The sequence below is a fragment of the Osmerus eperlanus genome, chromosome 17, assembly GCF_963692335.1.
Source record: "Osmerus eperlanus chromosome 17, fOsmEpe2.1, whole genome shotgun sequence".
NCBI lineage: Eukaryota > Metazoa > Chordata > Actinopteri > Osmeriformes > Osmeridae > Osmerus > Osmerus eperlanus.
Genome location: NC_085034.1, coordinates 7,613,494 through 7,639,978, shown reverse-complemented (window position 1 = coordinate 7,639,978; position 26,485 = coordinate 7,613,494). Strand labels below are relative to the sequence as shown.

Sequence of the window (26,485 nt, the reverse complement as noted above, 5' to 3'; positions counted from 1 at the left end):
TGGAGGCCAGGGGTGGGAAGTCGGGAGGGGGTTTGGTGTGGGGGGGGGCCCTCTCACCAATCCAGCCCTGTCCCTCTGACAGAGGGTGGGTCCTGACAGGGCCAGAGCCGCACGGTAATTACAGCTTGCTGTCCCGTCACGGACCTGGCACCCCTAATACCCAGCCAAGCCCCGGCCTGAAAGGCCGAGGTAGGCCCTTAGAGGCCCGGGAAGGTAGAGGGGGCTTCATTTCTGATCTGTCAAAAGAGAAATGGGCAAGGAGTGAGGCTTGTGAGGTTTGTCAGACAAATCATTCTAACGGCAGGCAAACATCGCCGTTAGCTCTTATTTCCGCAGCTTTGGATCCGGTTGTCGTTCCGGAGCTATTGTTGTGACATTCGGTGATTGTGTGGTATGCTAGAATGCTCTCTTAAGGGATCAAAATTGCCCGTGCCAGTGTGGTTCCACGCAGGTTTTGTTGCACAAAGACAATCTGTTCATGTCGATAATGTTAAAGTCACTATCTTCCTTCACCAGCCTCAGTATTCTATGTACTGTTTTTCCTGCACTGGTCTTTTTGTTTGTTTGTTTTTTTTGGTCAGATGTGTTTACATTAGTAATGCCTGCAAAAGACGTCTGTTGCCCGCCTCCGCCATTGACCCTTGCCCCTATCTGCATGGTTTGGAAAAGCACGCCCACATGCTGCACTTCCTGGGTCTAAATCGCTGGGGGTCAGGTACCGTACGTGGGCAGAGAGAGAAAGAGAGAGAAACATATAGCAAGATAAGAGAAAGAAGGTGTAATAGAGCTTTTGAGACAGTGTGTGTGTGCGCTCGTGAAATAGAGATATAAAAACACAGAGATTGTGTGTGTGTATGTGTGCCGGGTGAGGACACAGAGAGAGAGGAAGTGACAGAGAAAGAGAGAGCGATGCCAAAGAGAGAAGGAGGTTTGTATTTGTGTCACTCACAAGTAGAAACACCAGCGGGTCCATTTGAATAGGCCTGTCCCGGGGGAAAGCCTGGACCAAACGGGCCCTGCCTCAGGCCCTGTTCTCGGGCCCTGGCGGTTCTAACATCCCCACTAAGCCTGGAGGGGCTACCTGCATTAGATGGCCCTCAGGGACAACAGACCAAACCCTAGGCTTATGTATTATAGATGGATTGTGAGTAAGGGCACATTTACCAGTACTATTTAATCCACATTTCTGACAAGTAGAGACCTTAACGTTGAATTGACACATTTAAGCACGGCATCGTTTAACGGTCGGATCAAACAAGGAAGACTTTTCCGATGCTATTTATTAGTCCACGATTAATTTCCCAAAATGCGTTACAAATAGTTGAAGATATTTGGGAAATGTCGAGTCATTCCGTTATTTCTTTATTCACTTGCTCATGAAGGTTTGTGCCTGTAGTGTCGGGCTATAACAAACAACGTCCGCTGAGTCAGCAGCCTACAAAATTCATTACCACCGCTAATAGAGGCAAACAGGAACATCTGCTCTACTTCATCCTCACAGATATTTCGAATCCACACAAATTTCAACATTTGTTAGGGAACAGGAGCTTCCTCAGGACTTTTCAGTCACAGCGGTGCCCCAAAAGTACCCTAATCAAAGCAACTGCGCAAAGACCGATATTTTAGGGGCATTTAAGGTGTGTTTTTTTTTTGTTTCTCTCTTCCTCTCACCTCCCCTTCCTAAACTTAATCAAGTCATGGAGAGAGGAAACAAGGGATAGTAGATAAAAGTGTAGAGAATGGTAATGATGCCAAGTAATGATTTCCCTGGAGGAAATCTGATCTATTGCCACAGGGAAGAGATGGAGAAGAAAGACCTGAGGGAGGAAAAGGAGGAGGGGGAGGGAGGAAGACAGAATCCACATCAGCATTTCATAGAGGCACCTAAGCCACAAGAGAGGGAGGGGGGAGGAAGGGAGGGAGGGAAGGAGAGAGCGGGAGAGCGGGAGAGACCAAAAATAATGGAGAAAGACTTTTTTTTATCACCCTGTGGGTGTCTTCCTCTTCTCTCCCTCTATCTCTCTCTCTCCTTCTCTTTTGTATATCTCCTGTTCACTCGTTTCTCCTCCTTTTTCCGTCCTCTGCTCAGTTCGGATATGGTGGAAGAAGCCTGTGCACTCGTGGGAAATGTGGGCCTTGCGCTGGGTGAAATTAAACAGCTGAAAGGTATGATTTAACAATGTTCAAAACTCAATAAGAACAAGATAAACAACAAATTAGATGTGTCTGTGTCAGGAAGATGGGAGGGAGGAGGAAAAAAAACTCTTTATCGATCCCATCGTCAAAAATTAATCTAGCTCCCTGTGCCCCAGACTCCACTGCCAAGGTTGGTGAAAAGTAAAGAAATAAGAGCATACAATATGAGCTCTCTCTCTCCTTACCTAACACTGTCTCTCTCTCTCGCTCCCTTTCTCTCTCTCTCTTTCTCCTTACCTTTCAGACTTTTTCGCTTTCTTTTGTCTTTTTGTGGTTTCTCTCTTTCCCGCTCTCTCTTCTCTTAACGTCTTTCGTTTTGTCCTCGGATTTGAGTTTGGACTCTCTCTTCCTCTATCTCTGTCTGTGTCTCTCTCTCTCTCTCCTCCCCAAGCCCCTGGCTTCAATCACCTCAAGGACAGTACGATCTGAAACACCTCCTGCCACATCAGCCGCATAAAAACCCATCAACAATACCTCAAACCTCACATACGTAATTGCTGAATTGTCTGAGGGCAGAATCTGGCATGCCCGACGGGAGGCATTCTTGTAGTCCTTTCAAATAAGCTACTCTGTTGTGTTTTCATGAATGGCAAGGTTTTTTGTGTGCAGTGGATTACAAAAGTTTGGATAACCCGGGATTCTTGACGAGTGTTAAACCAAAGTAACTTTGGTATTTTTTTATGTTACCATCTTTTACATTCTTCAAACCTTTCAGCAAAGGAGCTTGTACAAGTTCTGAACCTCCCTTCTTTGAGAGGGAGCGACAAAGTGAGGTTATGCAAGAGTCTTCGGCACCTATTATTGTGTCTGAAGTGTTCCAGTGCATCAGTTAGAGTGCTGAACATTTTTAAATGACAGGGGAACAGTGTGTCAAGCCCTTGGTGAGAACATAATACAAGCTTTTCCAACCTAAACCAAACTCTCACAGAAGAGAAACTTCAATGCTTTTACTTTGCGTCTTATCCCAAAGACATTGCAGGTTCATCAATCTGGTCTCCCCAGAACCCACAACCAACATGGAACAACCTACAGAAACCCAAGACACGTAAACAGCTCACGCCAGCAACACACAACGCACAAACACCGCAACACAACACGTCAACCCAAAGAACACAGCACAGCTTCCACCAGAACCCCCTCAGAATCACAAAGCCCTCCATGCCTCAGCCCGTTGTCGGTACTGTCGGTGGTTGCCAGCCGTGTTGCTGAGGAGTTATGCCACAGTATTTCACTATCTCATTATGGGATGAGCAGCTCTGTCCACAGCAACTTGGGCATCGCCTTGGGGACCTGGCCTGAGCGAGCATATTTTTTAATCTGCAGGATGAGGGATCGGGTCAAACTCTTAAGAATTACTGCGACAGGAAGTGGGCAGGGAAACAGATGCAGCATTAATGCAGCGCCCACAAGGTATGCAAAACAGCGGAGAAGAAATCGGCGACCGGGCTAATGTGTGCACACTCAAGACCTCTGCTCTGCCCGTCCTTCAGAAAAGGAGACAGGTAAGCAACCTTTCGGAATCCGAGCAGCAATTTATTTAGCTTCCAAATGAGTTTTTCTCGCGCTCGGCCATGCTCAGAAAGTGTGCGGTGTCTGTGTAGAAGCTATTATCCTCGGTCTGTTCAATTATTGATTGGCGAGCGAGCGCCACAGGGCGAGTGTCTGAGAACACCACGTGGAGACCGAATAAATCTGTGTAAAGCTGTGCCTCCATCTTTCCCTGGCTCCTTCTGTGGGACTTTAACAGGGTAGGAAAACTGAGTTCACAAGCCACTCGCTCTCATCTCTCTCTCTCTCTCTCTCTCTCTCTCTCTCTCTCTCTCTCTCTCTCTCTCTCGCTCTCTCTCTCTCTCTCTCTCTCTTTCACCTACTCTGTTGATTGGGGGTCTCTCCCCTCGACAGAGTCCCGGTCTTTCACCAGCAGCAGATGTGACATTTTCACAATGTATGAGCAACGTTTCCCTGACAGCTTTTCTCCTCATCCCACTCCCCCATCTTATCTGTCAGTGGGCTGGCTGGCAACACTGTTCAGACACTGACATCATTTTGTACTGACTCACGGCCTACAAGTAAGAGATTTGTCAAAGCTTCTATCACCCAGACCTAGCCTAATGCTCAAATGATGACATACTGGCGGTAATTCAAGTTCATTTCAGCAATTTGTCTTGAACTGCTGCCCCATGGTCTTACTACCAGGGTAACTTTCTTCGACTAAAGCAAAGGCTCTTGTGTGTGTTTTATCTTTGGAACATTTCAAATTATATTTAGTATAATGTTGCTGAATTGATATCGACAGGGCTTTGTACCGTACCTCATAACTTATGTTAAAAAATCACTAATGATCTAATATAGAAATAATTGCTCAGCAGGCTATCCTCATTCCAGCTAGGCGAACTCTGACCTGCGTGATAAGCCAGCTTTTTATTCGTTTAATAAAAGTGGGCAGATTTATCTATTATTAACTCAGCAACTCATAACAGCGACATTTATGTCTCACTGAAACAGGGGCTGAATGATTTGCAGTTAATTAGCTTGCCTCTAGGTTATTGATTTTCCCTCCAAGAGACACACTAACTCCAAACAGGGCTGCTTGAATGGCATGGGCTCAGGCCCCGGTTTCTAGTTGGTCTCCGTGCTAGTCTTGCTTCGCCTGCGTTCCTGCCTGGTTGTGTTGTCGACTGCAGTTGCAGTATCGTGTGTCCGTTATGCATTGTCACGGAGCTCGTTCTGTTCCTTTGCCCTGATTGGAGTCATGTTGACGTCTCGCTGAAGGTGTGCGCTGGTTCCGCTGAGAGGCCTGTTGTTTTTGTCCCTGAGGAGTGTGAGCTTTTAATTAATGCAGGTGTGAGGAAGGGAGAGTCATGGCTTATGCAGACGTACGCACACGCACACAAGTAGACGCACGCATACACAGATACAGACACCCTGTGGTCACACGCGTTAACAATAACCACTGCTCTCCACAGACAAACACTCAAGGTAGTTGGTGCTAGCAGAAGAGTTAAATCATCTCCTTCCATATTCCTGGCTACAGCGCAAGGCCCCACATTGGAGATATGCCTTACAGGTATGCCCACAGGAACTATGAAACATGTTGATGCTACAACCCTGCAAATTGGTTATTGGTTTGCTGTGCTAGTGTCACAGCAAGCTACAGACTGGTGTGAAAACATAAAAGCATGAATCAATACAATGAGGGTTTTTTCCCAACCAAAGGTTGATGAATGTTAGGAAGTTGTTAAAACTCACTTCTCTACAATATTTTCAAGTTTTGCTCTCACAATAAACATAAAACTAGCAAAGAGAATCATACTCCTCAGGTTTAATAGTCTCCATTAGTAATCACGTTTAATACAAACAGATTGTGATAGCCATTTAGACCCCTACATTATAAAACAAGTTAAACAAAAGGTATATTTGCTCACAGATGGTTTGTTCTCCTGTCTCACTCATGGCGCATGGCCCTTATTCACAAGGAAATTATTCAAAACCAAAAGGTTAAAGAGGGTTAATCATATTTGTCCAAAGCTAACCACTCCCATGTCCAGATATTGACTGACCAGAGGAATCCATCCTGATCTTGACCCTGTACAGCCACAGTTTGGCAGATGTTCTGCGTAGAGGCTCTGTCCGTGGTGGCTGTGTGTGGTCTGACGGGCTCGAGCCTTTGTGTATGTGTGAGTGCGAGTGTGTGTGTGTGTGTGTGCGTGGTCCACATCATGATATACTCAATGTTTGATGCACCAGGTCATGGGCTACATTGCAGCTCACCTCAGAGCCCACGGGATCAGTGAGCAAAGGTCTGGGGTGAGGGGTCAGACTGTGATACACAGGCAGAAACACAGATACCCACATGAAGACATTCTTGGAGACCTGAGGTTCCTCACTCGGTTTAAAACAACACTGTTTCGGCAGAGCCTGAGTCTGGGTATTGACAACAGAGACGTACAGTAAGGAATGTGCTCCTCAAGACGCTCCTCTGGAGAGACTCCGAGAGAGTAAACAATGACTGTTCATATGAGCTGAGGGGTACGCTGCATGTCTACCACAGGACTCATCCCAGACCCGTCACATGCCGTGCCACCCTGAGGTCTTCTCTCTCAGGGGATGAGGATGATGAAATATGGCACCCCCCCTCTCCCTTCTCCCTCTCCCCAAACTCCCCCCAGCTGCCACCAAGGTGGGTTGCCTGACAAGCATAAATTATGTGAATAGAATTTAATAAAAAACACTTTATTCCAAAGGTTTCAGTACTTTGAAATGTCAAGATGATCTAGTGCGCTACCTGGAGAGAACTCCGAAGCTTAAGTTAGAGCGCTAAAATATTAAAACAAGAAATTGCGATTCCTCCAGAGGAATGGTAGGGGCTTGATGAAAAATGGAGAATGCGCGAGTGTGTCTCCCAGGTGGAGTTTGGCTCCCTTTATTAATTGATCTGAGGACCAAATCTAGTTCTCCATTATGGTTGAGTATAATGAAGAAGATATGAAAACAGATTTGGGAATGTTTTAATGAAAAATTGTCAGTGTGGTACTTTTTTTTGGTCAATTTCAGGCTGTAATTTACAACCACTCAGTCCATGTTATCTAAAGGCAGTAAATTATAATTAAGTAAGAAATTAAGCTTTTATGTTGAGAGCTAGTGAATAGTATTACCATGCTATTGAAGAGGAAAATTATCAGAAAAAGATTTTTATGAATACCAAAGAAAGAAAGAAAACACGAAGACACATATGCACAAGTCTACACACAATTATCCCTGGCTAGTTGTTAATTGACCAGTTCCATTGTTACTGTGGCAAAATGACTTTTGCTTGGTCTTCCACCACTTCCGTAGCCAACAGAGCTAACAAAAAGGCCCAAATTTGGCAAAAGAGAGCGAACTGAGAATAGAAAGGCTGGGAATGCTGAGATCTTAGAGAAGGTAAGAAATGAATCTGAATGAGAGAGAGAGAGACAGAAGGGGAAAGGGTAGAGGTAGGGGGCTTGGCATAGGTGTTCAATTACAGCGTGCAGGAGGTTAAATCAATAACATTTAAATTGCTTATGGTAATCACCTGCACTCCAATCATTGGGATCAGCATAAGCAATCTGCTGACCCCAGCCACGCTTAGCTCACAGATTGAAACATATGAAAAGGAGTCATTTAGCCATGGGGGTCAGTCTGTGTCAGACTGTTGTGTGTGTGTGTGTGTGTGTGTGTGTGTCTGCATGTGTAGATTGAGCATGTGTGTGTGTGTAAAGGAAAAGGTGTTCTGGGCCTGTAGGGCCGTTCAGTACTGTACATTGCCAGTTTGTGTGTGACGCAATGAGGACCCAAGTGCTTAAGGTGGCTACCGAAAGTTCTTTCCTGAGGTGGGCAAAGAATTCTGGAGAACCATTATATTGTAATGACACAGCTCTGCTTTGTTATATCAAATCAAATCAAATTTATTTGTATAGCCCTTTTTACACGCAAGCATGTCACAGAGGGCTTCACATATGCCCATAGAACTGCCCCTCAACCAACCTAAACCCTCAAGGAAGACAAGGAAAAACTCCCCAAAAACTCTCAACAGGAGAAAAAAAATGGAAGAAACCTTGGGAGGAGCAATTCAGAGAGGGATCCCCTCCTCCAGAGACGGTTGGTGGGAGAGAGGAGCAGAACACAGGCTAAACATAGTCATACAGTGTCGATGGGTTTTTAAAACACCAAAATCCATTATTCAACTTTATAGATGTAGGACAGGAGCGGGAGACTCGCGACCAGGTCCAGCGTTGGCTGACCGACGACCAGGCAGGTGCTGACAACTCAAACCCCCCACACCACAAGGGATGTGTGTGGGGGGGGACAGAGAGAGGAGAGCAGGGATTAGAGAATGCCAGGAGCAGCTAACAGTTACAGTCATAATAGAATGAGATCCCCACCGGTCAAGTGTGGACTGGTGCAGCAATTTAACAGAGCAAAAAAGGGGAATTTGATGCAACCCCACACACCAAGACAGCGACAGCCCCCCTCATTTGGAACATGAAATCTGTTCCAGGGGAAGATAACTCTAAAATAAGTTATACTTAAAGAATAAGGATGGAAACAACCCGTCCCCCGTTGCCTCCAACTAGTAACATACTTACCTTTAACAGTCGTAGAATTGACTAAACAATAACGTTTTTAACCTAATTTTAAACGTCGAAACAGTATCAGACTCCCTAATTGAGACGGGTAGTTTATTCCAGAGAAGAGGCGCTCTATATGAGAACGCCCTACCTCCAGCTGTTTTTTTCTTAATTTTGGGAACCACCAGATAGCCGGCATCTTGAGATCTAAGTGTCCTTGCGGGGCAATAGGGTGCAAGGAGACCGGAGAGGTACAGTGGTGCCAATCCATGCAGAGATTTGTAGGTTAGTAGTAGAACTTTGAAGTCAGCTCTGGCTTGGATAGGGAGCCAGTGTAGAGAGACAAGAGTAGATGTTATGTGATCAAACTTTCTTGTTCTGGTCAATAGTCTAGCAGCAGCATTTTGCACCCGCTGTAAAAATTTTAGGTGGGTAATTGGGAGGCCAGAGAACAACACATTGCAATAGTCCAATCGGGACGTAACAAATGCATGTATTAGTTTTTCGGCATCATCCTTTGAGAGAAATTTTCGTATTTTGGCAATATTACGTAGATGGAAAAATGCAGTTCTAGTAATTTGCTTAATATGGTACTCAAACGAAAGGTCTGGGTCCATTGTGACTCCTAAATTTTTTTTATATATAGAAGGAGGAAGTACAGAATGTGCTCTCGTGTGCTTGAGTGACATCTTAATCCAGTTTCAAGATAAAGGCGGGACAGCTACTGAATAGAAGTCCATACATAGCCTCAACCCCCTGCTGCCATCAAGACATGGCCTCAAAATGTCCACCTGGCGGTAAAAGACTGATTCATAATTCTTTGCGCCAGCCGTAAGTCGGATTTCTTCTAACCGTTCATTAATTTTTCAACACCCGAGGTAGCGCTGTACTGTATGATATAAATCTCTGCCTCACCTCGGCGCCGGTGTGGAGTGCGACTTTGAAGTTGTGCCTAATTAAGCCCCTGTACGGTTAACGAGCTGAACAATAAGGCACGGGGCCGATCTGAGAGATATGACAGCTAATGGAACACAGACACAGCAGATGGGGAGAGAGAGAGGCTCTTCAGCTGTGGGCAGATAGGAATAGATACAGACGCTGAATGGTTGGATGGAGTTGATGAGATGCATGGGTTGTACGTATGGATGAAGTGGAGGAGTCGGATGGAGAGAGGAATGATATTGTATTCACATGCAAACACCACACACACACACACAGACAGACACACAGAGACAGAGAAAAAAACAGGTGGATGCAGAATAGTCTTGCAAATTATAGCACACACACACACACACGCAGAGAAGTCAATGACAGGTTAGGGCCAGATGAATTGTGACAGGGGTGGGTCTAAGGTAGTTAGTAACAGGCCATATTTGGGGTGCTCCGTCAGTTCTTTCCCCTGCTGTGAAATGCCTGACTTGTCTGAGGAATGAGAGACCCTGGAGGGGCAAGGGCCCAGAACAAATGAGCTTCCATAAAACTCCTGCTTATACAGGAACGCATGCAAAGAGCCCGCCAGCAGCCAGCATAGCCTTCATGGTGAGGTCCCTCCACCACTTACGGTGCCCGCCCATGGGTTGGAGTACTTTGGGGCGGAGTGATGCTGTGTTGACGCCAGTCACCTTCATATTTGTGGCAGTGAGCATTCATCATAGCACCATCTGGCAGGTGCACGTTCATACACTGAAAATTGTAGCCACTGTTTTGACTTACATGAGCGAAAGGCAAAGGAGACTGCTACGGTATATTTTGTAAGGCATTAGGAAGGATCGCTAAACATATGGTTTGTTTTGCCTGGATTCAGGTGGCATGAATTGGTTTTTATATTAAGATTGTTTAGGCATAAATACTTTGACTTTCAGTGCAATGTTTTTCTTCACCGGGCGTCGGTAGGAAATGAAATAAAAGCTCTATGGTGGCTGTGCTGGAGAATGTTTTAGCCAAGCTAATGAAGTTAATTGCCAGAGCTGAGGCACTTTTATGATCTGCACCTGGTACTTAAATAACTACTAATGAGCACACACCATCAGTTGACTTTTAAAATGTCTCCCTCTAGTGGGGAAAATAAATACCTCAGGGATAAAGGATCACTGAAAGTAACTTTATTAGGAGGTTCAGGGAGGACTTGGCTCCCGGTGGCCTTGACATGGATGATCACAGCTTCTGGCTGCCCTTGAAGGGAGGACAACAGCATTGGGAGAAAAGCAATACTCAAGCGTGCGTGTGTGTGCCACAGTTCTCCTGCAGACATAAGGGAGAAAATTGTTTACTTTTTAGTTAACCAATAAATGAATCAATACCATTTGCAATATTAAAATCCCTCATTGTTAGGCTTGTGTATTATTAAACATACACTAAGGTTAGATAGTGGAACCCCATGAATGCTGTTGCCAGGGGTTTTAATGTTTCATACATTGTGTTATCTTTCAGTTGGCTGAGCACACATTTGCCTCACACACTCTAACATTGAGAAAAGTTAACTTTATGTATCAACTTCTATTATGTTTTCATTTTGAATAAAAAACTATATCCATGGCTGGCCAGGGGCATCTGCCTCTAAGTTCTACACGTTTCTGTAAATTAATGTTAAAAAAGGCTAAAAAGGTTCTGCCACAAATGGATGAAATGACCTACGCTATGCCCTTTCAAAATGAAGAGGATCTGGGAATGGGAATTCCCAAGACAGAGGCATGAGAGCTGCACTTCATACAGGACACATGGTTTAACTTGACAAATAACATTACTAATCAGATCGCAGACATGTAATATTCTCTTTTGACCAAATAACATAGGAGTATTATCAAACCACTTGAGTGCATGCCGTGGTTGGGCTGTGTACTTCAGGACTAGCCTGATTTAGATCATAGTCTAGAGAAGTACAAAACAAGGTATTTCACATGATTGAACTTTACAGGTCTGGTTTTGATGCAGGCTGCAATGCCCTCAAACTTTTGAAATCCTGAAAAGCATGCTCCTTCTTAAAGCACATTCAGTTGGGTCACAAGAGGGAAGAGACCTTTGTAGGCCTCCATCCCATCACAGGACTGATGTCTCTAGAGGAAGAGTGCTGTGCTGAGAACCCTGTAGGCCATAGAGAAGGTGGCGAACATGCCTGTGACCCAGGACAGAGCTCTGCTGGGCTGGGGCAGAGCCAGCACATAGGACACTGTGTGGCAGATCCTGGAGACCACAAAGACCCGGAAGTGGAGCACAGCAGTGGCCAGGTCCGGGCCAGTCAGGGCATAGAGCAGGCCAATCACGATGAAGGGAACGATGTTCTCCAGGTCATTCTGGTGGCATCTGGAGATAGAGATGAAGAGAGACAGAAAGACATAACATTGATATGTTGATATGACATCTGCAAGTACCTAGCTACTTACTATCCTTAAGCAAGCACTCTGAATGTTGAAGAAAAAGAGAATGAGGCGTAATGACGCTAGTTAAGTAATTTATCATCATTAAGATGGCATCGGTAATATGACTCTGCATTGGTAGTGTACTACGGCCAGAGACTTGTTCTATTAGTCATCATTAGTAGCTTTTACTGGGTCCCATACCTCCGCACACGCTCCACGTCTGGATCCACACGGATCATTTTCTTCTTGTCCTCAGTGGAGTGGGCCAAACTGGTGTCCTCCATGTTTGCAAACACCTGCAGGGAGTTGGTTTGAGACGGGGAGAGATTTTAGCTGACAGCCACGTAGACCTCGGCGCATGTTTCCATGTATATCCCAATCGTAGGACGAAAGCCTTCGGTAGTGGAACCTTTTTAGTCAGGCGGAAGTAGGCGGTCAGAAGAGACAGGAGCATCATCTTCAGGGTGACGATGGTGGCGTAGGTAGAGAAGGCCAAGAAGACCTCGCTGTCAATCATGTGGGTCAGCTCTGCCATCTTTTCTCTGTAATTATGCTCCAGAGAGCAGGGAGAAAAAGCAACATGCAATGTAGCTGACTGAAAAAGTAGGGTGTTAGGGTTTGTAATCTGAACATTCCTCTTTGTGTGCTGTAGGTTATAGGCTAATACAAATTGCTATTAAGATATTATTGGTTGTAGTGAAGATGCAGTGAAAAGCGTTATCATTGCAGGACATCAATAAATCAAAAAGTGACTCCTATTGCTTCTCTTTGTAGAGTAGTTGCAGGATTAGCAAGGTTTTGATAACCTGTAAGGAAACGCAACATTAACTACAACCATTGATCATTCCTACGTATCAGGAATGAAAGTTAGGGTTATTTGTTTACTAAGTTTTCATTGACGATTTAATGCCAATTGCGGAATATTCTTTTAGGCAACTCCGTAAAAGAAGGAAAAGGGTAGGCGGTACGTTCAAACCGTTCTCTGCAGGGCCGATTGTTGTCGCCCAGAATACAGTGCGTAAAAAATACCTGCAAGTTATACTTGATTGCAAAAGTTGAACAATAATAAGCTTACCTTCTCTACAAGTCCTCGTAGAAAAGTGAACAGTACAAAACTACCCGGAAGTGCTACTGTGGGCGATTCTGTCCAAGGTACACATACATCTCGGATGTTCTAGGTTTTTCTCACATTTTACTTGCGCAGTCTGCTGGTGAGACTGAAATGCTGCCAAATCCTGCCTACTTTTTAAATGTGTAGTGTAATCACACTTCAGTGCTGTGGGTCTCGATATATTGAAAAATGACTCTACACAAAAATAATATTGAATGTCTATATGTTTATTTAAAGCTGCTCAAGGTAATAGTAGAAAATACATTTAGTATGAGAAACAGCGCCCCCGGTTCCTGTTTAGCCTGTTCACCCAGCTCGAGTTTAACTGTCACTGGTTTCACAAAATAAGACAAGGAAAGTCACCTTAGTCAAATGCGATTGGCTGCCTGGAACAGGATGGCTGGGACATAATTGTCTGGAATGTAGTGGGCTGCTTCATAAATCAGTCATTGTTTTAAGACTACTGAAAAAATCTTACCTATTGTATCTTTAACTCTGCTGTAACGTCACATAACTTTGCTGCTTATACAAAATGAATGAGAATTTGAATGAATATACTTTAATTTGATGTACTATAAATGAAGCTTGTGTGTCTGAGTCATGTTAGGAAGGGTGTGTGTGCACAGGTGTCATCCCAAAGACAAAATGTGGCCTTTAAAGATGGAGGGGGCTGAGGACCTTGTAGGCCATAGAGAAGGTGGCGAACATGCCCGTGACCCAGGACAGAGCTCTGCTGGGCTGGGGAAGAACCAGCACATAGGACACCGTGTGGCAGATCCTGGAGACCACAAAGACCCGGAAGTGGAGCACAGCAGTGGCCAGGTCCGGACCAGTCAGGGCATAGAGCATGCCAATCACGATGAAGGGAATTATGTTCTCCAGGTCATTCTGGTGGCATCTGGATAGACAGGCATGTTAAGGTGACATGAAATTCCAACTGGTCACATGGTCTGTTTTACGGTGCAGGCCTACCTCCGAACACGCTCCACCTGATCGTCGGGCCGCATCATCTTCTTCTTCTCCTCTGGATTCTTAGCCAACCAAAGGTCCTCCTGGTTTGAAAATGCCTTTGCGGAAGATGTGAAAGAAAACAGCCCAATATGATGCCAGTTTCAAAAGTGAGTATAATTTGCAGCAATACATTTAAGTAGCAACATTTTGGTCCCAAGTCCAAAGTATACCTTGTTTTTAAAACGAAAGAACCCTGTCATTGGAGCCATTAGCATCATCTTCAGGATCACTATGGTGGCGTAAGTGGAGAAGGCAAGGAAAACCTCATTGTCAATTAGATGTGCCATGGCTGCTCACTCTTCTTAGTCTCTTTAACCTGAAACACAAAAATAGGGCTTATGAACCCTCAAGTTTCCCCCTGCTTGGAGTTACCTCTTTTACATGCTTAGGACTACAGTGAATTATTCTTATTTTAATTTACTGTAACATATGCATCCTCTCATTGAACAAAGTACGAGCCAAACCAAAACTTTCTTTTGATAAATTCATAGGCTAAAATGAACAGTTCATCATTTGAGAACCAATCATTTTATGCTTTCCACAATGCAAAATAATTGCATCAATACAAACACTAGTCAGGCTATGTGTGCATGGGCTATGTGGCTGTGTTTGCAGAACCCTAAAATCGTGTCATTGCGTTGGTCTGAATTCACAGGTCAAATATTGTAGCATATCCCAGCTAATGATGGTCGGACATATAAACTGATGATTTTAGATGTATTGGAAATCTAGTTAAAAAACATCAAATATGTTAGAGCTTAGATAGCTACCACCATTCGGTGTCAGAGCATGACCATTTCCTAACACTATAGCTCACTGTAAGCAGCTCTAACTCCATTAAATAAACGGCTGGAATCCGTTATTTGAAAACTAATTTAACACAAACCACATCTTAATGTTGCAGAATTACAACAGATACTAAGCGTGTGCCTCTTGGGGGGTGCTATACGTTTCATGTGCTTTCAATTGACTGTTGGACTGTATGCGATCATGGGTAGTACAGATATCAGTTTCAAAATAAAAACAGCAAACAAGACAATATAGCCCAAGCTTGAATCGTAAAAAAACAACAACAGTAAAACAAATTCGTAGCCTATAAAAACAACATGCTCAAACGGGATATCTTCTCTAGGGCTAAAAATGACTTAAATTTAGATATTTACAAATAGCCTATGCAAACCACTATAAACGCGTGCAGTAGGTCTGGGCCAATCTAAAGACACTGTTAGACAAACATTCAATTACAAATAGCCTGTTACTGTTGTCCTGTAAAAAATAATATAACCATGTTTTGTATTGAGCATACAGTTTGCGCGATTGTTTGGTGATACTGTACGTCTGGCCCCGCCCACACTTCATAGACCTTCTTTTGTTGAGAAATTAAAAGTATAATTTATATATATAAAAAAAACAATCATACCTACTGCTTGAATCCTTGATTTCAAATGTCAGCAGGAAGTCAGAGTCGCGGACTGTTCACGTTTGACACAGGAAGAAGTGTCACTGAGACACTTGGTTTAAGGCCATCATTGTATTGCGCAACTTTTGGAGACAGGGTGACTCCACCTTTTTAAGTTGCTTCATACTGGTTTGATAGCAGCTTTAGACATATATATATATATATATATATATAGCTTATCTGAAAACGTCTGTACAGTATTTACAATCAATCAAGTGTGTGTTTTTGTTCTATGCCCCAGAAAAACTATTGAAGGTAAACAGTTTTCCTAGTTTGATATCACTGTGACTCAGGTTGATTCCAAAGAGCATTCGGCCAATGCTGAGTCACCATGACAAACAGTCAATACAGGTGGCATGATCCTTTGTGTTTGCCTTGCCACCTGCTCTAGCTTCACAAATCTCAACTCATACTGCATCAGCACGATACAGTGATTACTGCCTTGACACAACAATCGTACCAACAATGCAGAAAATGACAAGCATTTAAGGTACTTTTTACATCGTTTGTATAAATACTTGAGGTGAATGCAAGTCCAGAAACAGGAGGGGCCTTATAAAACAACAAAACAGTTGAAGCCAAGACCAGATTCATACCAAAACCAATATAAGTATACAAATATAACATTGCCTAAGAGCTATCATTTAGAGAATCTCTCATTTCCTTTACATCCACTCAAATTGTACAGTCTGTTTGTCTAGTTTGTCTAGACTCCAGCTGGGCAAAGTGAACACCATTCTCTTCTGAAAAAGACCTGTGACAGCGCTCTAATCAACCGCGTGGCATGTCTCTGCTCTTTTGCAATGCCTACTAGGTGCAGACAACACCTTTTTCTCTGCTTGAGTGAAGAGTGACATCTTGCCAGTCTGCTGTGCTTTGATATACTGAGGTAGGTGGGAAAACTGATTTTAAAGAGCCAAATCTCGTTATTTCTACACTTCAACCCAGTCCTCTCCTCAGGAAATCGCAAATAAACCTGGCAGATAGGTGGGAATGTATTTACGGTTCTGGGAGTGTAGAATATGTCTTGTTAAGGTGAGGAGTGAGAGGTGCCTGCCTGCCTGTGAGAAGTAGGAATGTTGGGAATGTCTCTGTTTTGCCTCAGGGTTTGTTCTCCCGATGACATGCTGATACATCTCCAACTACGACGATAACGACAGTCGACAAGCTTAGAAGAGACAGATTTCTTTTCTTCTTTTTTTTCAATCCAACTAAATCTATTTGCAGTCTGGTGACATCCAGTTGTCTTTGCTTCACTATTATTCCCTCTGTGTCAATAAGGGGAGTTTGGTCGTCTAGGGACTGTGCTGTACTGCCCCTTAGGACTGACCTTCAGGTCGGTCAAGGTTCTTACATATTGATCGAGAAACAGTGTTGGCTGTTGAAGAAATATGCTAAAAGGAAGTTTCACTGCTGGCTCAAGAGAAATGTAATGACGCCTTGTGATCTCCTGTAAAGATAGACCCATATCACACATTTGATAAAGCATCACAGTGTATATGTTTACTGTGATGTAGTGTCACATGAACTCACCCACTAAGCCATCATACCATATCCACCATGTTTATCAGACTGTAGTTCAAGCCATAGCCAACTACCTTTAGATCCAAACCTCCCAGAAGTTTCTTTCTCAAATGAAAACTAACCTGAATACCACAGGTGGCTGTATAACATTTCTGAATCACAATGATCGTGCTTTTTTCGACGTGAGTCTGCAGGATAAGCCCTAGAAAAAATTATGTAGTGTGATTTCCCACAAGGACCTGTAATGGCAAACACTTGCATTGATCCCCCCACCAGTATCCTCACCAGTAATTGGGATGCTGGCTGTGACACCGAGCCATCGATTTCTTATGGTAGCCAGCTTACACTGGGTTGTAGGACAACAATGACTAAATAACAGGCCGGCCAATGATCTTAATGCCAAAAGCCAAGCACGGGTATTGATTTCATTACGGAATGCCTCCTAGGTTTCAGGCACATACATTTTTTTATTGATCAGCGACGGTGTCCGCATTAGTTTCAGTGCTGTCACATGCTCGGCGGCTGGCCAATCAATGCTGGTGAAATGCTGAGTGCACGGGATCGCGTAGGTACAGTGGGGCGCAGTAAATTTGGCGCAGTGCAATCAGGGTCTGGAAGGTGACCCTGATTGGCAGGATTGATGAGTGTGAATGCGTCCACGCAAACCTGGAGGGAATAGAGCCTAGATATGGAGTGATTAACTTGTCGTATAGGGTTTGCGTTTGATCAAGATCACACAGAGGTGTAGGTGTGAGATAGACACCAGTCCCATGCTGGTTTGACAGAAAACACCTTCCATACCCCAAGGCAGTTTGAAGGCAGTTTGAGGGCTGTTTCGGAGTTCCCAATCTTAAACCAGTTCTCTGCATTTCAATAGCAAAAAAAAGTCCCACCTCGGAATACTGGTTCCAGAGTGGCACCAAGTAGAGTAGACCAACTCTGGTCTAGAACCATTCCATTTATGTCAGGGGCTGTGGTCTGGATAATCATGACCAACCAAGACCTGAATTTGTGGCCACAATATTTCACAGACAGAGCATCAGTGAAGAATTTACTTGATTATGCTTCTGCTTTGGCTTGGCAACGTAAAAATCGAAACAGTGATTCGTGGAGGACCTTTTTGGCTTTTATTAGGGGTGTGGGAAGTCTAGTATCTGCCTACCAACGGATCCAGTGCATGTTATTGCTTTAGCAACTGTGTGTACCTCATCTTATCCGTGCACTCGACTGTTGCAGTACCCTCCTCTGATAGGGTCACTCCCACGTAAGCTCGTGGTGAAGAGTCACATGTGCATACGCTGGCACACACACACATACACACCATCTCATTAATGATGAGTCTCACTCTACCCCTCCCTTTCTCCCTCCCTCCCTCCCTCCCTCCCTCCCTCCCTCCCTCCCTCCCTCCCTCTCTCTCTCTCTCTCTCTCTCTCTCTCTCTCTCTCTCTCTCTCTCTCTCTCTCTCTCTCTCTCTCTCTCTCTCTCTCTCTGTACATACTATCTATACCCCTTTCCCATCTTTCTCGCTCTCTCGCTCTCTCTCTCACACCGTAGTCTACCCCCCCTCCACCTTCCCCTCGCTGTCTCTCACACATACGTACATGCTAACTATGTGCATAATGGCCTCCCCCTAATGGAGGTGGCGGGCCCCTGTGCGTGTGCAGGGCAAGCCTTGGGATCCTGAGACAAGCTACCCGTGGACCTTTCCCTTCCAAATGGCTCCTAATGAAGAAGCTCATTAAGGATCAGCGGTTGCTCTGCTCTCTTAATGAGGGCCACACAGCTGCTCATTAGGCAAGCCGCTTCAGGCTTTGTCTCATCTCCCAACTACCAATACACCAATACACCAATACATCACCCGACCTCTGAAAGCCCTGTAGTTACTCGACCTAGCCTGGACCGGCCTCCGTGGGTTTGACCACAGAGGCTAAACAGAAAGACAGGATATGGCACCACGGTGTGTCTGGGTTTGTTGGAGGTAAGGGATTGCGAGCTAACATGAAGGAGATGCTCCGTGCTGGAAAGTGCTGGATATTCTCCTTGAAGTCCTTCCCATCTGACGGCATTCAAAAGCAATGACATCCTCTGTTTGAAGGTCAGAGGCCTTTTGAAAGGGGAATTCTCTGAAGGACCAGGGGGTCCAGGTTTTGGTTTGTGGTCCTCAGAGCAACACACATACACATATACATGATGTCGTCAATTGAAACCGAGTGGGAATTGATTCAAAGTATGGGTGGACTTTCCAACCTTTGATGTCAGAGGATGCAGTTGATAACCCAATCACGGTAAAGGTGAGCCGTTGTCTACGCGTTTGCGGCATGGGATTGGTGAGTGCCGGACACGGCTAGTGAGTTAACCGCAAGGACATACACTGAGCCCCACAAAGACGTGAACATGATGAAGATATAATGACTCAATCATCGCAGCCAAACGCCTCTGCTCGCCGCCAACGCTCCCCCCCCCGCCCCCCCGTCATGAAACACCGCCATAATTGAAACGCTCCACGCGTGTAATAGATAGCGAGGGATACGCATAGATAAGCCTGAACGGCCCTCGTTCGCCGGGGCAGCCTTTTTAGAAAGAAAGAAAAAGGGGTTGATGGCGGACGTGAATAGGGAAGCTAAATCGCTCACGTAGGCGTGCGCGCGCGAGGCTCTAAGTGATTCGGGATGTGTCATCATCCCTTCCGTCTCTGCCTTTTACTTCCTCCCTTCATCTGGCCAGCCGGTGGAGTTTAGAGAATAATAAGGAGGCCTCACATAGCATTAGAGGCTCTTCGTCACATCGCGAGAACCGAGCCTGCTTTAGAAGGGACCAGAAGGACATCCTTATGGATGATCTCTCCCCAGCGATCTGGCGGCCCGAGCGCTCATTAGCCGAGGAGTCTGTCCACACTGTAATGAGCACACATCATGTCGTACGCGGCATCCTGACTGCCGCGTTTTTTTTTTGTTGGGGTGCCGTTCTGAAATAGATTGACGACGAAACGGCTTTGCCGAGTGCAGTACATAGCAGGGTTCTTTAGTCCTCTATCAGATCCATGATGAGGATAGATAGGTTGAATAGGATTAGGACATTTCCCCGTGTGGCCTTTCTTCATTGGTTCGAGGCAGGGTGAATGGTGAAAGGGCCTGGCGTAGAGGCTGTGGCTCCCTGGGTGGTGTGTGAAGGTGACTTCAAACAGCAGATCCATATTGTCTTGTGCTCTCTCTCTCTCTCTCTCTCTCTCTCTCTCTCTATCTCTCTCTCTCACGTCTTGAGCAACAACCTGGATGATACCATTCCGTTCCACCATACCTACCCCCGCGACAGCATCATCCGGAAACAAGACCGTCGAACATTCCACCACCTCTCCAGCACATACACATACACACACACGTGTATCGCCACCTCATATTATCAAACTATTTCGGCGTTGTCGGAGGTAGGGAGTGAGCGCGTGCGGAAACCAAGGCGGTAATCTCGAGGAGCTGGGTCGACGCCACCGAGGCTCCCTGTGCAAATTGAGATAATTGCGTACGGCGGGCCCCGGTAAGTGGCCAAGGTGTATACGGCGGCAGCGGCCTCGGCAACACTCCCCCATCGCCGGCGCTTGGGAGAACAAAAGCGTGCACTCTGGGTGCTCAGGCCGTCAAGGGCCCCACGCAGCAGGGGGGCGGAGCCTCATTAGGGCGCTATTTTAACAAAGCTCTTCCCTCCTTCCTCGGAAATGTACCCACGGCCCCCTCGAGAACCCTACCTCTCTCTCCTTCTCTCTCTCTCTCCTTCTCTCTTTCTCTCTCTCCCTCCCCTCTTTCACTTTCCACACTCACAAAGGGATATCAATCTCCTTTGGGCAGGATAATTACCGAGATAATTTTATCCGTAATGATGCTTGTCAGTCAGGAGTGCTGATGAAATTAAATAAGTTCTTCTCTGAGAATTTTCCCTCCCGAGATTTATGTCAGGGAAAAGAAGAAAAGGAGAAGAAAGACGAAACAGTCGAAAGAGAAACTTTTCCCCCCTAGTTCGCGCGTGACCTCATAAATGATATGCAAGGCCATGATATGGAATGAAACACAGTGATGTATATTCCTCCGCTGGCCTCCAGCCCCAGTCAAGCACACATCAATTTACAGAAATGTTACAGGCGGACAAATGACCATTGTTGACACAGTATTTTAATTATTCATGGTGATAAAAGTGCTGGGCGGTGTGACACAACATAATGTGAGGCATTGTGTGGCGGTCGCCATCGAAGTACATCATTCAACTTGACACTTAATTTGCTGTTCACACATGCACCTGGCAGTAAATATGCAGACATGTTCCGTGTTTGTGGGCAAATCACTGAGAACCCGGACAGGTCTTTTAACAAAACAGCCTACTTGATCATGGAGTAGAAAGCTGGAGAAAGTCAGTCCTCGCCCCAGTGGCGGCGAAGCGACACTCTTTGATCTTGAATCTGAATTCTCTTGACTTGTATTAGGTTTTCAAAAAGGGCTACTTAAATTATTTCCGAGATGCCGTTACATGGTGCAGTGGCAAAGGTAAAGCCCTCCTGTGCATGAGGAAAGATAAAAGCCGAAAACAAAAGACATCACTGCAGGAATGTTATAATATTTAGCATAAGCAGAACCAAACATCCCTTTAAGGAATAGATGTCTTGAGTTTTCCTAAATAAAAAAAATAAAAACGTGGAGGAATTGGGACCCCATTACGCAGTGTATCACTCAACAAAGGCGACTGAACAATCGCTTATGTCAAACTTTGACAATGACAGAATTAGAGCAGGATTTCTCTGGCTCCCATGTCCCCCACTGGGAACTCGACACACACACAACTCGGAAAGAAAGTTTACTTTCGTTTGTCATTTGAAATTATGCTCATTTGCATTTGCCAAGAGAACGAGGCCACATGAAAAGCAATGATGCCACCGAGAGGGGCGAGGAGAGACACTACGACTCTTTGAAACGGAACCATGGAGCACTTCAATGGGATGTGCGCGATTGTTTGGTAATCATCACCCCCACTATGTTCTGAGGAGTCACTCAAAGTACTGTAAGAGACGTGGTAGAGAGTGATCAAGACGTATCCAGAGATTTGAGTTTCTTCTTGAGCTGAATGTGATTTGCAATATTTGGATTGTGAAGTTGTAGGGGGGGGGTCTGCATAGGCCAGCCGTGTTTGTTGTCTCCCTTCCAATTAAGAGGACCAACATTACTCATCTATTGAAATGTATCTCATGTTTGGGCTTTCAATCATCTGGGCCCATTGTTCAGTCATCAAAGCACCACACCAGTGGGTGAACTACAGGACGAGTCAACTCCCTCTCTCTAAATGAATAACCTTTGAACGGAAGAGCATTTTAAAGAGGAGGAAAGAAAGAAATGAGAGAGAAATCGATGCGGGCGGATTTGAGCGGAGGCGGCGCAGTGTGAAGAATACAGGAGAACATTTCACATGCTGAGGAGACCCACTCGAGTTCTGACCTCTATGCAGCACTCTGACTGCCAGCGAGATCAATTGACAGGACGAGGGCCACTGGGGCATTGATTGATTAATCAAAGCTAATGTTCTTTTGATCAGCGGGGCTGCCCTATTAACTGGCACAGGCAAAGTAAAGCGCCATGTTTTATTTACTCGATCGAGGTCCCTGGCTGCTTCCCTCCACCGACATCAAAGCGCCTGTGACAATTCTGTCATCGCCTTGATTGATAAAAAAAGTTTTCTTTATATTCCCCAAAGATGCACACACTGGATTGGATTATTTTAATTGTTACCAGTTTGTTATTTCCTAATATATCTCTGTAAAAAAGAGTCTCAAATGTTTTATTCAAGTTTTTTGTATTTTTTTGGTTGTTGTTACTATTCTTTACTGTCTTGGCCTCTTTTCACTGTGTGCCATTTTGTGCTCATGTGACAGTTCCTGCCCCCAAAAAACCTTGAGGTTGTTTAACAGGGTTAGAATATGTTTTTACACAGCATATACTTGGATTACTTTAAAGAGGGAGTGTGAGATTGGCTTGTCATTGCATCAAGACTTGTATTGAACCCTAGACCAGCTACACAATGGAACCCTGGCTACACAATGGAACCAATTTAGAAGAGGAGAAACCAAGGGGAGGCGAGATAGGGCTAACTGGAGCTTAAGGGCAATCCAACCCTAATCAGCCTCCCCTACCGTTTTACCCAGCATGCACTGAGAGTCAGCGCTGGATCCAGACCACAACAAGGCAATCAGCATCACACATAATGTGTTATATGCTATTGGGGGGAGACTGCAGGCATCAAAGCGCCATAGCGCCATAGCGCCAAACCGCCGAATGCACCATAGATAATGTGCTGCAGTGTGCCTAGTGAGTTGTTTTTTGTTTCCTTCTCAAGGTCTCTATTGGGGGGTAAACCGACTCTCATAAACCATCTCCTGTGATGGTCCTGTTTTCAAGGAAACGACAAGGTCTAGTGCTGGATCCTTGTAGTTTAGACCCCTTCAGTGTCCCAGTCCGCTAGAAGAAGAAGTTGTTTTATGTTTAATGATCTCCTAAGTTCTTAGAAAGTCAGGTATTCCCATACTACAAGAATGCCCTGCGCCCTCTTCCCTTCACCATCCATTTCTTCTCTGGAAACTTTTGAGGTTTGAAACCCCTACTTATAATTTCTGAACAGAATGAAGCCCTATCCTTCTTCACTGGCCCTCCATTCCCTCCCTGCCCTTGAGTTTCTCCAATGTCAGCCTTCACTTCAAAAGCTCCCGATTAAGCTCTGATGACTCCATTGAGATTTCCGATTGCGAACAATTATTCTGTTCATGTTCCTTTAGATTTGTATTACAGGCCATGAAACAAATGTACCTTCTTTGTCCCTGTGGTGCATCCTTCAAAGTAGTTATCCTATTGACCCATTACAGGGCAGTGAATATATATTACTCACTAAAAAGTGTCTTTTCTATTTCTTTTTTTTGCTCTTTTTTTGCGCCAGTGTTGGTGGGCTAGTCCTAGAGCAAAGAATGTATTCTTTCACTCTCGCAAACATATTTGTTTGGCTCTTTCGGTGAAAAGAAGTGTGTGTGTGTGTTGACTCTCTCCCAGTGAGGCATGGTATACCTAAAGGCAGATGGTCAGAACAGTTCAAACTATGCAACTTGCAACTCTCTCTCTTTCTCCTTTCCTCCCTCCCTCTCTCTTTCCCTGATTCCCTATCTGGCCTGTGTACAGTACCTCAATCATTCACCGGGGCCAGAGGGTCTTTCATAAGGTTGTGTCAGTATCATCCAAAATAGATAAGGAATGGTCTCTCCTGTGCAGCAAGAACATAGTGCTGGGTTGAAGTCTGTCCCTGCAGTGGTCCCAGCAAAGACCCCACTACCTGCCAGTGGGGAGAATGGAATGTGGATGAGGTTGAAAGCAGTCCGTCTGAAACACAGCCTTCGTCCCCTCAGGTTGCTTCCCACACAGAGAACATTGCTACGGTGTGTCCAGGAGGAAATGCAGGACTACCGTGTTTGCACACACGGATGGATAAATAAATAACTGAATATACCTTCTTTCTTCGAAAACTTCATATCATTTTCTTCCTGGTGCAGTTTGGATGCAGAGCAGGTTTTAAGCAGGTTTTTTTGAGGTGGGGAATCTGACCTTGATCCTTGGTCCTATGGCTCCGAGCATTAGTTTCACACGAGTGAAAGAATAAACATCTAACTACAGTTCATTAAATTAAAAATGACTAGGCTGTATCTTGCTCTTAGCTGAAATCTATGGATTTTTTGGAACGCAGAAATACAGTGTTTGTTTTACAGTGTCAATACATGTTTGCTCTGAATTATAGCAATGTAGAAGTCCTTCAACTACCAGTCCTGGTAGTTGAAGGACTGGTCCTGGTATATTGATAATAAATTATCCGCTATTACATTTAATTTCAAATAAAATTAACATTCTGTGGCTTTGGATCAGCAGTAATCAACATGTACAGGTATAATGAATTAGAGATTTCTAGAACTCTCTGCAGTCCCACGTCTGTGGAGACAGGTGATCCCTGGTCCGTTTTGATCTCTCAAACATGTATTCCATCTCTTCTCCGCCACGAGGGAGCCCTGCGCCAAGGTCAGCGCTCAAAGAGAAGGTGCACCATGGGAAATGAGTCTGTGTGAGTGTATGCTCGCCTCGATCTTCTATGGGGATCAGTCCGGCATCAGAAGGATTGGACTGACACTAGTGAAGTCCCCGGGTATCACCTATCACAACCTGTTTCTGCCACAGAGGACACCAAAAGCCTGCTCTAATTGTATCATTAATATCATTGTCGTCTGAGGGCCAATTATTCTCTCTCTGCATCATCTGTCCTAACCTTGAATTAGGATGGGCTTGGATCTCTGAGCAGTCCCACTTGATGACAGTGGTTGATTTCTCTAGCTGCCTGTGATAAAACGTGTATGATTCCCGTAGTTGGTGTACAGACTTGCATGGTCGGGCATGTATTTTGGCCCACTCAAGAGAAATGTTGATTATCCTGACCCCTTTGTAGAGGAGGTAATCTTCTCCCTATAATGTCACCTGAATATGGAATCAGCCAGTCAGGCGCATTGATATTACCCCCGATTTCTCCCCAAGTCCAGATCTGGTGATGTTTGATTATTTTGCCCTTTATCGGCCCCTTCAGCCCAGGCCAAATGGCTTTTAAGCACGCTTTGTCAAATCAGTGCATGAGGCCAGCGTCTCCCTCCCCTGAACAATTTTCGAGACAAATCAATGTGTTTAACGCTGATAAGACACCCCTAATCAATAATGGCCTGCAGCGTTCCATCACAGATGACCGGCGTGGACATATTCGGTGGTCATCAATCTCACACATTAACATTTCCTTTTATTTCCCCGTATTTTCTCATTAGGCTTTTGCCATCGCTCCATTGGAGGAGGGGAGACAAGGAGGTGGCTGAGGAATGGATGTGCCCAAATGAGAGGTTCATCAAAAGTATCGTCAAAGCTTTTATACTTGAATTACTGATTACACTTATTCACGTTGGTGACGTTATATTAAAACATGCAATGGGCTGAAAAGACACATTTCTCATATGCACCGGGAATTTGGCAATAGGAATAATTATCGTTGAAACATGGGAGAAGATGAAAAATTGCTACAATTTTTCACTTTGCTTGTGATCCCTCTTGTTACATTTCAAACACCTACCTTTTAACTTCACATATAGTAGTCTGTCTCTTAAATCAATAATTTCCTTGCATCATTTTTTTCTCCACACATTTGAGCAACTTTGAAATGATACCCCCCAAACAGTATGAGGATCAATCACAAAGTGATATATTTCCTCAGCCAACCCTCGTGAGCCAGAACACACACCAGCTCGCTGCTTGGTAATTTATAAAATCATATACAATGTGTTGCTTTAGAGACAAGTTATGGACCCACAAATGGCATGACAAATTTGAATCCCGTCTGATAATGGATAGTCGAGGCATTACTGACACCACCAAGGCCCGTTCATTTCTCCCCCATACACTCCGTTGCAGGCCCACATGCCCAGCAGTGTGTCGTTTTTCACATCGGCTCCAGGCAACAACAAAAAAAGGGTGGGGGGGGGGGAAAACATTGATGAATAAAACAACAGAAAACCAATCAATCTGAGCGAGCCGATTTGTCAGGTGTGAGCGACTGGCGTTCCGGCCTTTTGACAAATTCGGCCCTTGCTTGGGTGTGTTGGTGTAGCGCTGCCTTCCAGACGCTCAATGTGCACTGCTCAGCA

General features: G+C 44.9%; 2 protein-coding genes and 1 long non-coding RNA gene across 5 annotated transcripts; 1 reads left to right on the top strand and 2 right to left on the bottom strand.

The window, feature by feature from the left end:
- Positions 1–10,368: 10,368 nt before the first annotated feature.
- Positions 10,369–12,913, bottom strand: mgst1.1 (microsomal glutathione S-transferase 1.1). Of its 2 annotated transcripts, XM_062483182.1 has the most exons (4): positions 12,720–12,913; positions 12,054–12,186; positions 11,846–11,940; positions 10,369–11,588 (listed from the first exon to the last, which is right to left on the bottom strand). In XM_062483182.1, exons 2-4 carry the CDS (start codon positions 12,177–12,179, stop codon positions 11,342–11,344), a joined length of 468 nt encoding a protein of 155 aa, XP_062339166.1. In that variant the 5' UTR covers positions 12,180–12,186; positions 12,720–12,913; the 3' UTR covers positions 10,369–11,341. The 2 variants fall into 2 exon arrangements, with proteins under 2 accessions (XP_062339166.1, XP_062339165.1); XM_062483181.1 differs by lacking the exon at positions 12,720–12,913 and having other exon boundaries at positions 12,054–12,633.
- Positions 12,914–13,288: 375 nt separating this feature from the next.
- On the bottom strand, positions 13,289–15,298 carry LOC134037711 (microsomal glutathione S-transferase 1-like). Of its 2 annotated transcripts, none has more exons than XM_062483183.1 (4): positions 15,187–15,298; positions 13,937–14,082; positions 13,728–13,822; positions 13,289–13,653 (listed from the first exon to the last, which is right to left on the bottom strand). In XM_062483183.1, exons 2-4 carry the CDS (start codon positions 14,051–14,053, stop codon positions 13,410–13,412), a joined length of 456 nt encoding a protein of 151 aa, XP_062339167.1. In that variant the 5' UTR covers positions 14,054–14,082; positions 15,187–15,298; the 3' UTR covers positions 13,289–13,409. The 2 variants fall into 2 exon arrangements, with proteins under 2 accessions (XP_062339167.1, XP_062339168.1); XM_062483184.1 differs by having other exon boundaries at positions 15,191–15,298.
- Positions 13,790–25,867, top strand: LOC134037713 (uncharacterized). Its single transcript, XR_009932566.1, has 3 exons — positions 13,790–13,873; positions 16,040–16,114; positions 25,616–25,867. It is a non-coding gene; the product is annotated as an uncharacterized LOC134037713 (long non-coding RNA).
- The last annotated feature ends 618 nt before the right edge of the window (positions 25,868–26,485 follow it).

What these genes read in the sequence shown, in the direction of transcription:
- mgst1.1 (XM_062483182.1), bottom strand. Translation starts at nt 12,179, where the DNA reads ATGGCAGAGCTGACCCACATGATTGACAGCGAGGTCTTCTTGGCCTTC. An exon ending in ACTTCCGCCTGACTAAAAAG is followed by an intron (nt 11,941 to 12,053) that starts GTTCCACTACCG and finishes AACTCCCTGCAG; the next exon opens with GTGTTTGCAAACATGGAGGA. An exon ending in GACGTGGAGCGTGTGCGGAG is followed by an intron (nt 11,589 to 11,845) that starts GTATGGGACCCA and finishes CTCTATCTCCAG; the next exon opens with ATGCCACCAGAATGACCTGG.
- LOC134037711 (XM_062483183.1), bottom strand. Translation starts at nt 14,053, where the DNA reads ATGGCACATCTAATTGACAATGAGGTTTTCCTTGCCTTCTCCACTTAC. An exon ending in TCTTTCGTTTTAAAAACAAG is followed by an intron (nt 13,823 to 13,936) that starts GTATACTTTGGA and finishes TCTTCCGCAAAG; the next exon opens with GCATTTTCAAACCAGGAGGA. An exon ending in CAGGTGGAGCGTGTTCGGAG is followed by an intron (nt 13,654 to 13,727) that starts GTAGGCCTGCAC and finishes CTGTCTATCCAG; the next exon opens with ATGCCACCAGAATGACCTGG.